Source organism: Echeneis naucrates, chromosome 14 (genome assembly GCF_900963305.1).
Source record: "Echeneis naucrates chromosome 14, fEcheNa1.1, whole genome shotgun sequence".
NCBI lineage: Eukaryota > Metazoa > Chordata > Actinopteri > Carangiformes > Echeneidae > Echeneis > Echeneis naucrates.
This window is the reverse complement of record NC_042524.1, coordinates 9,916,201-9,928,220: the sequence shown is the minus strand read 5'-3', so window position 1 is coordinate 9,928,220 and position 12,020 is coordinate 9,916,201. Positions and strand designations below refer to the sequence as shown.

The 12,020-nt window shown below is 40.1% G+C and overlaps 1 protein-coding gene across 2 annotated transcripts in view; it reads left to right on the top strand.

Annotated features, from left to right (window-relative positions):
- larp1 (La ribonucleoprotein 1, translational regulator) overlaps positions 1-12,020 on the top strand; it is a 40,810-nt gene that overhangs the window by 7,062 nt on the left and 21,728 nt on the right. For both annotated transcript variants that reach the window (XM_029518680.1, XM_029518678.1), the window contains exon 2: positions 11,197-11,261. In XM_029518680.1, coding sequence (XP_029374540.1) covers positions 11,197-11,261 — 65 coding nt within the window. The remainder of the gene's footprint in view (positions 1-11,196; positions 11,262-12,020) is intronic.

Below are 12,020 nucleotides of genomic sequence, written 5' to 3'. Positions count from 1 at the left end.
TCACTGGTCTCAGACATTTGTCCCTGCTCTGTGGCTCTTCTTTTTGTTGGAGCTGTGAACAAGCAGACGCCTACTCGGCTGTTTTAAGATGCATTTTACGAGGTCTCAGGACCTGCCAAAGGTCATGGACCTGGAAGGATCATGATATGATGATGTGTTAAGATAAGTGGAACTGCTGGTGGAGGTGCAGCTTCTTGAATGGGTGTTGCTGTGGAATTGAAGTTGTCTTCATCTTTGAAGACTGGGGTATCTTTTTGATACACAAGTTGTTTTGTTGTTGCTATCAAATCTCATCAGTCAGAAATGTTTGAATGCAACACACAATGGCACGATATTTTTTATGTATTGAGGCTATTCCTCTCTCAAATTGTCAAATAAGTAATTAATGCAGCCAAACATTGTTCAAACCCATTTAAACTCAATTTAAAATTAAGGTTTGTTCTTCTCGTTTAAAAATGTTAAGCTGAATTTTAAGGGATGTGTCTAAAATGAGGAATACATCATTGGGATGAGTCTTAGGCTGCTTTTATTTTAGTGGTCGTCCAGCTGATGGTAAATCAATATGCTGTTATCTATGAAATCATTTAATGCCACTGCATTAAATGATTGCAGAAAAATTAAAGGGGGGAAAACTGTGTAAGGTTCTTAATGTTGCTATGAATAACAAGATAATATAGACACAACAAAAATATCTTTAGTCAAATTTGCACAGGTTTTATTCTGCAGCCCTGCATTTCACTTTTGTTGGGGAAAAATAACTATTTATTTAATGGAAAGGAAATTGACCTGAAGATTAGTTTAATCATTGATTAATCATTAATGCTATGTGTTGTAAGTGTTGTTCTCCTTACATTTGATGATTTGTTGTGTTCCTCTATTTGATTTCATTGTTAATTGACTAAGTCAAAGTTTTGGACTGTGAGTAAGATAAAACTAAATTTGAAGCTGGTCACATATCGAAGTTCAGGATCTCAGTGCAGATTAACCCACAGTGGAAATGCCAAGTTAAGTAACTATTTCCATTCTACTGACTCTTCTCCACCTCTCCCTCTGCAGCCACCCATCCACATTGTCAGTTGTTTCAGATTAGTCCTCGTATTAAGTTTCCCTCAGCAGAAGTTGCTTTATCTTTCTCTGGGCCTGTGTCTGGACTCAGCGATAGAGTTGCGCCCGAGACTCAGCAGTGCAGGCGTTCTCTTAGGGTGTGGATTGTTTTCACAAATGATGGTGTCCACTCAGCGATGCATCAAAACTGCAACAACCTGGACGCCTCATATCAAGAGTCCAACAGGATTCAATTTCAAAGAGATGTTTCACTGAAATGCAAGTTGATGAGCCTTGGTAGAAAGGCCCACATTTTTAGATGGTTAGTATCCTTTTTTTTTTTTTCTTTTTTTTGCTGTTCGGTGACCAATAACAGGTACCTGACAGTAAAGTTTATTTTTTATTGGAAAATGAAAAAGATGCATAAAATAAAAATAAAAACTCGTTCGGTATTCACTGCAAATGGGCTTCTCCTCTTACAATGAGATTTTTGACATCTGCTGCATTAATGCGTTAGCTGCTTTTCAACAGGTACAATTTAGCTTGTTATTAAGGCTCCTCCTGGCCTCAGAGCTGTGGATAAAGCTGTCAGCACAAAGAGTTTGGGTTTGGGGGGTAAGACCAGATATTCATTTCACTTTCAGAAACTGTAAATCTGATACTCACTTTTGCCCATAACAGAAGCTAAAACCAGGAGCCATTAACATCACAGTTGATCATAATGTTTCAGCTCACAGCAGGACAAGAAGCAGCTGTTTAGTCACAACTCACAGCCGCACACTGCAGCTGAAAAGCATTTTAATAATATTGGCAGAATGCCTCCTCTGGTGAGATTTGAAGATTCATGCAGGAAAGAAGGTGAAGAGTCAAACAGTCATGTCTGCCATGTCAAGCGAGATTTGATATCAGTATGGAATTTCTCTTAGCTCAGTGACTCTTATTACGTGACCTGTGTGTGTGTGTGCGTGCGTGCACACAGGGATATGACCCCAGCCCTTTACTGTTTAAGCTTCAAACTCTGAGGTGATGTCACTACACCGATCATGTGACACTGAGGAGGGTATTTAGGGTGTGTGTTTGTGTGTGTGGGGCAGGGAGGCAGACAGTCTATGGCAAACTCTCTCTGTCATTTCCTCCATATTTGGTTCTTGCAAACGGGCTTCCCTCCTCTGTCGTCACTCTGATTTGCATAGAGGACCGTCAGACTACAAGAGGCTTGTAGATAAACTATATGAAGTCTCATGCTGGTGAAAAGATTGTGATTTTGTCTGAGAAAGAGAAACCATCTCTCGGGTTTTGTTATTGTGACTGTTCCACTGTGGTTGTCATTTTTCTGTAGTACGTCAAAATAAAATGTGTAATTTGCCTTGAGTGCCTTTTGAAAAAATCAAATCCACAATTGTATTTAAATCCTCACAGTTCCTCTCATTCCTTTTAACTAGAGAGAAATTTTAAGTATGCATGTTCATGGGAACGTTTGTTTTTTTTTTTGTTTTTTTTTTTTTTTTTTGGTGTGTGTTATTGGTTCTGTTCGATGTTTTAGCCATATGAGGATGTGAGGAAGATATCACTTTTACTCGCCACAGTAAATGGGGTATCCAGCACTCAGTGATAGAGATTAATCTATTAAATATGATCCAACTTCAGAATCATGACAACACGTGGGAATGTGAAAAAACAAACTCTCTTGCCAAAGCCAACAAAAAGTGGCAGCATCTGGTAGAGTACCGGGCCGGTTTCTCAACACTACCACTGCATTTATCTGAGACTGCAGAGCCAGCGTGGCACAAAGTTTATTTATAGTTTCCACTGGTGATACAGCCTGTGGGGTTTGGAGCAGGTATTGTCACTGCTCTGTGCTGTAGCACTCATGGGAATCTGTCTTTAGGCTCCACCTGAGCTGTGAACTCTGTTGTGGGTTTGTGAAAAGAAAAGGGGGAGGTGAATTTTGAGAGATGTGGCCAAAAAGCCCGCACAGCAAGCATTTTGACAATAATGCAAAGTTAACCTAATGCAAGTGGAGGGGAATTTGCCATTCATCTCCCTACAGATGTATAATTTAAAAGTAAACAAGTCAGTAAAACACTGGAAGTGTGAAAATGATCAGATATGGAGCTTACAGAGCTGAGCCAGTTCAGCTGGTATTATGGCTGGTATTACTCAGGTATTATGAGACACAGGGGGAGACAGAGAGAACGGTGGATGTGAATTGGTGGGGGCTGGTGGTGGTTAATGTTAAAGTTGGCCTCTGGCTGTCTGGCATGCACAGAAGGTAACAGCAACTGGCCTGAGTGCTGCGAAGAACGATGAGGGAAATGAAGGCAGCGGAGGGAGGAAGAGGTGAAATGAAAGTGAAGTGTGGGAAGAGGGGAGGAACAGGTGGTGATGATCAAGTGACGATGGACTTCAGTGAGAAGTGTCTATGATGAACTGATGATCACAGAGAAGCAGATAAACCAGAGGCTTTTTTCCATGGTTGCCGAATTACCATAAGTTGTATGAAAATTTTTAAATATTACATTTCACCTCTAAATAAGGTCTGACTTTTCTAGAAAAGCCGCAGCGCAGCCGGTTCTTTAGGTCAGTATGGTCATATTTAGCTTTCACTGAAAATATTTTTATTATTACAGAGCAAAATAAGTTCAAAGGGCTCAGTAATTTTCCATTATTTTTTCCAACATGATGGGCATTTCTTTCAAGCACTCACACAAATGGGAATTACAGTCAGGCTGGTTGTGTTAACTCTATGCACTGTATGCATATCAAAGGCCGACGACCTGAAACAATTCAGATTTTGTTCAGAAATGTGTTGTGTCCGTGTGTCAGGACGCATTTCAGGTGCAGTTAATCCATCTCAATTCTGCTGTTTGTTTTACTTACTTAAAGTTTCACAGAACAGATGCAATCAAACCAGCTGCTTGCATTTGTCAGCGTCTGCATCTCTGGAGGAAAGTGATGTGTATGTTTTTCTGTTTTTGTTTAAAAGATGGATTAAAACATTGTTTAGTTCAGTGCTGTGTGATGATGAGTTTTGTGTCAGAGCTGAGACTAAGATTGTGTTTGTTATTAAAATATTGGGCCTCTCTTCTCTCCTTGTGCCTATGGGAGCTTGTCATACAGTGGTGCATTTTTAAGGGTCCCCTTTGGGAGGTACATATTGTCAAGCAAGTTTTAAAAGCCTTAACAGCTTTGTGTGTTTTGACATTTCAGGTGTTTGCGTACATTCCTGCGTAAGCCCATAGAGCTGCAGATACAGAGGAGCTTGTTGTCTCCAACAACATTCAGCTGTTTTTGAGGAGGGTGAATGTGCTTCCTCTTCTTTTTTCAATCTAAATAATTTTGTTCTCATTGGCTCCATCAACTCTGGATAAAGTAAGAACACTTGGTTTGGTGAGAATGATCTCGCAAAGACAGCAAAATCAACACACACGCACCTGACTCGTCCTTGAATTTTGGAGAATATAGCACCCTTATCTCTGCTCTTGTACAGTTGAGCACATAATACTGAGATAACGCACTCAGTGCCGCGTCAGGTCAGATTGTCTCAAGGTGCTTTCACACCTGGAGCTCCATTTTTGGTGAATCATCTTTAACTGTAAATCCCACAAAAAACTGGTTTTACAGATTAAAAGTTGTGCTGTTATGCACTAGGAGTGTTGTGAATATCACGTAGTTTATACAGAGTAGACCTTAAAAAGGAGCAGTCTACTAATGTTTGTGAAATTTGGGTTTTGTAAAGTCAGCAGAATGGTGAGGATCAAAGGTGGCAAAATGCCCATTTTTCTCTGCGCACTTCTATGATTGTCCATAAAAGCCATCTTGTTTGCTCCATAGCGTTCATGTCAAACAGGTGGAAAATTTGGTTTTGACTGCTCACTAATCCATATTTTGCGGTTGAGGTGGCAGAAAATAGTGTACGTTTGAGAGACCAAACCTGGAAGTAGATTAACTTGACATGGCTTTTTGATTATGTTGCTGTATTTATTAATAGCGAGGGCACCAAATTGTACCAATACTGTTCTACCCAAAGGTGTTTTTAGGACTGGACAATAATTTGTGTGGAAGAGGTTCAGCTGTCTAAAATCGGGTGAACTTCAGGTTTCAGTGTGCTGCAAAATGTGCAGAAGAGGAGCCAATTAGCAACAGGAACACCTAAAATCTGTCTGGCATCTGAAGCAGCTCACTTGGAGGGAAGAATCTGAGAGCCTGACGATCAAACCGCATAGAAGTTCAATTCAGCCGGTCCCTAAAACGATATCACCACCACCACCCCACATGTTTGTTTATTTATTTATTTATTTTCTGTATTCTGCAGCAACTTGGATTCATGTAAACTTGACATGGACCTTGGAGCAAGGTAATTTATAATCAAAATAATCTATTACTATATGAAGCCTAAACAGCTTCGTGAAAGCACAATGGCAGTGATGGTCAGTAAACTGAACTGATGTAGTCCAATTTAAAAGAAAAAAGTGATGAAAAAATTTGTTTAATTTGTTTTTAAATGTATATTCTTCTGAAATAATCTCATATTTGACACATGAGTAAAAAAGCCATTGTTCCTCAGCAGCTTATAGTAGAGACCCTGAGCCTGGGAGGCTCTGGACTGAAACGATCATCTGATATCATCTGATACATGGTGAACGCCGAGCAGCCCCGTGAGTGATGTCTTACACACCCACACTGGGGGAACAGTAGGACACAGCTCAGCTGATCAGCTGCAACATGGCAGAGCTGGACAAACCCACTGCTCGTGATAGAACAGCTAATGATTGTCTGCTGGTTGCAGAATTGAAATAATCAATTAGCGGATGCATGAAGAGGTTTCAAAAGTGTCTGTTGCATGTTTGTCGTTTGACAACATTTAGCACGTCATGGTTTGACCTTCCTTTCATAATGTCCCTTGAGTTAAAACAAACAGAAGCCTGTATGCCCAGATTTTCCCATGTGTGAAACTTACATCCATTTCCATTCCCTCTTAAAGGAAGTTGGGCTAAGACTGGATGATAAGGCTCAAATTTATATGAAAATATATTTTTATACATTTGGTCTATATGATATAGTTCTGATATCGATAGGAACATTCTGACAATAGTCAGAAAATCTCTGATCTTCGATAGGTAAACCTCTTCCACTTCCACCTCTTCAATGTGCCTGTCTGCTTTATTATGACTTTTGGAAGCTTGTTCAATCACATCTGTATAGCTGGAGGAGGCAAATATTTAAGAGCTAACACTTGCGTGTCAGAGCCAAGCCTACTTGAAGTTGGTCTCAGTTTATTGGAGTATCACAGTATATTGGAGCATAATTTAAAGTATTAAAGGTTTTGGAGCTGATTTTCATGATTACTGCGCAAAAGAATGAGCAGAACTCGTGATCAGATAAAGATAGAAACTTTGAATGAGCTCTTGAACACGTGTGTAACTTTCTGTGTTGAAGTTTTATTGGTTATTAAGGTTTGCGGGAATTTCACCAATGAAATGAGGAACATTGCACGTTATTTCTATTTTTTTTTGCACTGCACTACAATCCCCTATCACAGTGGGTCTTTCATTGAATGACAAATATAATTAGCTGATTGAATAGTACTTATTATTAATATGTTGAATATGTTAACATCTTTGACATTTTCAAAATGTATACGTTGGAAAAGGGTAGAACACAAAGGCATGAAATAAAGCACAACAAGCCTAAATATTGCTTTAAAAGGGTTTAGTATTGCATCATAAAAACATAATTAAATGCTAAAATTAATGTAGGAGAATTGAATGTCAGAGATATGAAAAAGAAAGTTATTGGTAGAGGGTTTTCAGTCCAGAGATTTAGTGTTTTCACTTTCAAGAAACACCAGAAATAAAAAGGAGAAACACAGCTTTGTTGTATGTACAAACAACGGAGAAATTTCACCATGACAAGGCTGAAAGGCTCTGTAAATCCTGACATAGTGTTTAATCTTTTGTCCCATTTCCTGTGATTAGCCATTCCAAAAAGCTCTTGAGGAGGTCGGTGCAGAAAAATGAAGTCGGAGGGCTTCCTCACAGCCAGAGACAGATCTGTTGGTTACGTTTTAAATCTGCCTCCCACTTCAGTTGCCGCTGTTCTGAAAAATGCATACAATGTAACCAGCAGTGTATGCATTTTTGAAACTTTCAGACCACTGTTGTACACACTGTGTTCTAACTAAGCGTATAAGACGGAATAAATGCAAGAAGAACTTATGTTGATTCCTTGACTTAATTACACAGTGTTGCTGTGGCCAGAGTTTTTTTTGTCATGATGCTGAGAAGATTTTTTGGTGTTGATTGAAATGTGTGTTCAAATGGCCCAAATGTCGCTGCTGTGTCTTTGAATGTAATAAGATGCTGAACAAATATCGGGTCAGCCTTTGGCCTTAATTCGCATGATATGTCAGTGGGTCAGTTGACCTTTGTCAAAGAGACCATTCTTTCTGTGTCATGTTTGGCTGTTAAACCCTGGTTGCACAAGAAAGTGTGATTCGACTAAATGAACCATTGTCACCAGCTAGCCTGCCAGTTACATATTAGAAAACATTCAGCATTCACTTGAAGGGATGTTTATCTAATATTTTCTCTCTTTGAGCTCAGTGTTTAGTCTCCACCTCCCCCTGAGGAAAATGTCTGGTTTTAAAGCTGCTAAATCCTCCATTTTGTTCACCAGCTGGTTAATAACTGTGTCAGACTGTTGTTGGGACTGATCAGATTTTGGTGGTTAAAGTTCAGTGTCGCAGTGATCTCACATAATACTGCTTTAGTTGTAATTCATTAGTCAATACGCTAATTATGACAAGGTTTTGCACATGTCAAAGGTCAACTTAACTTTGACATCATAATGCTCTGCAAAAAAACTTGTGGCCATTGTTCAATGCTGTGTCATTCTCCCATTCACTAATTGAAGCAGTTAGACTGTAATGAATTGATTCTGAACTTCCTGTCCAAATGGTAGAGATGTTTTTCTTTTTATTATCAGGTTATTCATGAACTGCTTTATTTAACATGGTTAAATAAAGTCTGGACAGTATAACCCACATTGAAAATGAGTTAAAATTCAATTTAGTTATCTAGAGATACCTTTAGGGGAAACTACTTTTACAGGGAGTGAATTTATATTCACTGCACAAGGTTTTAGGAAAATCTTTGCTGCAGATGGATCTCATCATAAGCTAGGTGATTAAATGGTCACATCAAAAAAATTATATTGGGAGCCAGCCACCAAACCACCAATTAACTCTGGGAAAACAGGCAGCATAGTGGCTAGCACTCTCGCCCCACAATAAGGTCACAGGTTCAATTCCCTGGCCTGGGGTTGGACCTGGAGTTTGCATGTTCTCCCTGTGCCTGCGTGGGTTTCCTCCAGGTACTCCAGTTTCCTTCCGCCGTCCAAAGACATAATGTTTGGGTTAATTGGTGACTATGTAGGTCTGAGTGTGAGCGTGAGTGGCGGTTTGGTGGTTGTTTGTCTCTGTGTGTTGGCCCTGTGATGAACCGTTGACCTGTCCAAGGTGACCCCGCCCTCACCCAGTGTGAGCTGGGATTGGCTCCAGCAACCCCCCGTGACCTGGAAACAGATAAGCAGTTGAAGATGAATGAATGAATGAATGAATGATTATGGTACAATATTGCAATAACGCAGTAATGGGCAAATCTTCATGAGGTTGTCAGTTGGCTTATGAGGAGATCTGGGAGACAGCCTGGGGGAAGAAACTGTTTTTAAATGTGGTGGTTTTGGCAAACAGAGCTCTGTAGCACCTATCAGAGTGCAGCAGTCTGAACAGTTTGTGTCTGGGGTGTGAGGGATCTGTAGCGATGGTACCTGCCAGGTTCCTGACTCTGGGCCTGGGTCACCTCCAATGATGGAGAAGATGCTTCACCTGCTGTCTCCGATTGGTGAGGAAGTTATAAATCCACTGAAAGGTGGAGGCCAGCACATTAACATTCAGAGTTGCCTGAAAGGCCAAAGTGAAATTGAATTTCTCTGTCATGTCAACACATAATATTCTCAACTCTTCACATGATTTCTGACCTTGAGTGGCACACATTTCATTGGTTATGTGCATTAAAAAGAACCATAGATTATTACTCTAACTAGTCTTAAGGTGGTCCTTAATATTATTCATCCCCTCATATTCAGACATTGTTCAGCTCTGTTTGCAGAACAAGAAAAAAAAAACAATTTAAAATGTGCAGTTAGTGCCTGTTGTTTTTAAAATTGCAGATAATAGGATATGCTTTATTGTTTAAATACCTTCATAATGTACTGACACCTTCAAGCCATCATGGGCTCGGATCACAAACATGTTGGTTTTCATCTCCTCTCTTTATGCACCCTTAAACTGAAATCAAGTTGAAAATCCCTAGACACAACTGTTACACAGTTGGGCAAACAAAATTAGGCAATGCTCAGAAGTGTGGTGTCAGGAAGGTTGAGTTCGATCTGACTATTTCTCAAACTCATTGCCTACAAGTGAGCAAACAAATTCAGTTTAAAGTTCAGGAATCATTTCTAGGACACCAGAGGACCCAGGCAGAGGGTTCAGGCTGTAGGCTTTGGTATCAGGCCTGGCCCACCACAGTTCCTGATGTGGAACTGATGATTGTGTGCAGGGGAAACATTCCCATCCAGTGGCCGCCCCTGCATCATCTACAGCCTTATTTTTGCACACTTCTTCAGTACACTCCTTCAGCCATGAATACATCTGTCCATATGGATATGGAAACCCGGTATGTGTCTGGGGATGCTGTTAAGCTGTCAAATGATCTAATTTCCCCCCTCTCGTTCTCTTTCTGGCACTGTCCCTTGACATAATTGTCTTTAAGAAGCTTACAGAGATTTTCTTTTTGGTGTAAACAGCTCGACAAAGTCCATGTGAGCCGTTATCACTCCGTTTTTATCACTGGCCGTGATGACACCACAGCTAATGACTACAGAAAGCAAGATCTCTGACTTGAGAACACAAGCCGGGCCAAGTGTGTCTCATCGCTGATGATGGTTGCATATGTTATTGGTTTAGTTTTGTTGAATTTGATCACCTGCTTTATGTATTTTTAAATGTTTCTTTTATTTATTTACTTTATTTATAAAAACGATCCAGTCCAGTCAAGTACAGACATTTTCTTTTCTATCCCATCACTTACCTTTGCCTCTTCTGTATCATTCTCTATGGATTATTTTATAATATATTTGTGTATTTTTAAGACTAAATTGGCTATAAAATTGCTAAATTGCACCAAATCATTAAACACATTAACCAAAAAACATTATTGAATAATTTTAGCTACCAGCTTGATTAACTTCTTTTCAGCGGGTGTCGTGTCTGCACCTCTACAGTATGTGCTCAGCTGACATTCTTCATCAGACTCCCAGTTTGTTTTTTTACGTGTGTTTGTGTGTGTGTGTGGGGCTGCTGGTTGACATGTGCTTTGACCCACTTTAACGGTGGGTTATCGGTGTTCTCTAGCTCTGATCTTTTTTTTTTTTTTTTTTTTTTTCTCTAGAGCTGGTGGTGTTTTATTTTTGGTCCCTTGAAATGATGGTGGACTGCACAGTGGCATAGTGGGAAGCACTGTTGCCTCACAACAAGAAGGTTGTGAGTTTGATTGTCAGCCCTGGGGCCTTTCTGTGCGCAGTTTGCATGCTCTCGCTGTGCTTGAGTGGGTTTCCTCCCACCGTCCAAAGACATCATGTTTAGATTAACTGATGAATTGTCCGTATGTCTGAGTGTGAGTGGTTGTTGGTCTCTGTCTGTCTCTGTGTGTTGGCTCTGTCATGGACTGGTGACCTCTCCAGGGTGTAACCCGCCCTCACTCAATGTGAGCTGGGATTGGCTCCAGCACCCCTGTGTGATAGAGGATGAATGAATGTAATGACGGTTACTGTTTTTGGCCTCAACAAAGACAATACAGAAAAATGGCTGCCATGTTTTTCAGTTTTGTCACTAAACGTGTGAAAAGGTATGAAAGAAAACAAGCTCTTTTGTTCAATCTCATGGACTAAAAAAATATGTTTGTTTTTTTTTTTTTTTTTTTTGGTTTTTTTGTCTTTCTTCACGTGCTGTGTTTTTCAGTCATGTGTAGATTGTCTGTGTTCATGCATGCAAGATCAGCTTCAACATCAACCATCTTCCTTTTTCCACAGAGTCGACTGGCCCTACCAAGGTGGTGCGAGCCGGGAACCCGCCAAAAACCAGACGCGGTGGAAAGGTAATTATCTTGGCTCATGTGTGCGCATGTCCATGATGCAGGCATTTATGCTACATTTAAAGACATTTGGATGAACACTGAGGACAAAATAACCCACCTGTAGACACTGAACATTTTTTCATAGCTGCTCATACACCAAAATACAGTGAGAAAATAACATTTCAATTTTATGTATTTATAAACCAAATACTTAGGGCCAATTCAAAAAGCACACACAGATTAAACAGTACATTGAAGGTGTGTGTGTGTGTGTGTGTGGTTGTGCCATGCCTCAAGCTGTGTGTATCTGTAGTATCCTCCCTTCACACATTGTGGAATGCAAATATGAGCTCCTGGTGAGCCAATGGCCTGGCAGATAAAACAAACCCACACCCGAAGAAATATTTCATTCACTAACTCATAACTTTGATGATGGTCCCTGCTAAAGCCCTCCAGGCCTGCAAACCAAACATTGACCACAAACTTTTATTGTGCAGACCAGCAACCCAGCTGTCGGGACAAAAGACAGAAATGCAGGAAATGTTACTAAATCAGAGCATAGAAGGCAGAAGTGGTGATGGTGATTTTAAAGCTCTAAAAAAGTCCTAAAATTTCTTCAATTATTTTCTAGTACTCTATTCAATAGGATGGCTTTTAGTACTCAACACTATTGTCAGAGGAGAGCCTTTGTTTTCAACATGCTCTGCAACATCCATACTGAATGTGTGATTTTGGACATCACTGTCACCACTCTAACAATCCTGCTCCTTTTTTTTTATT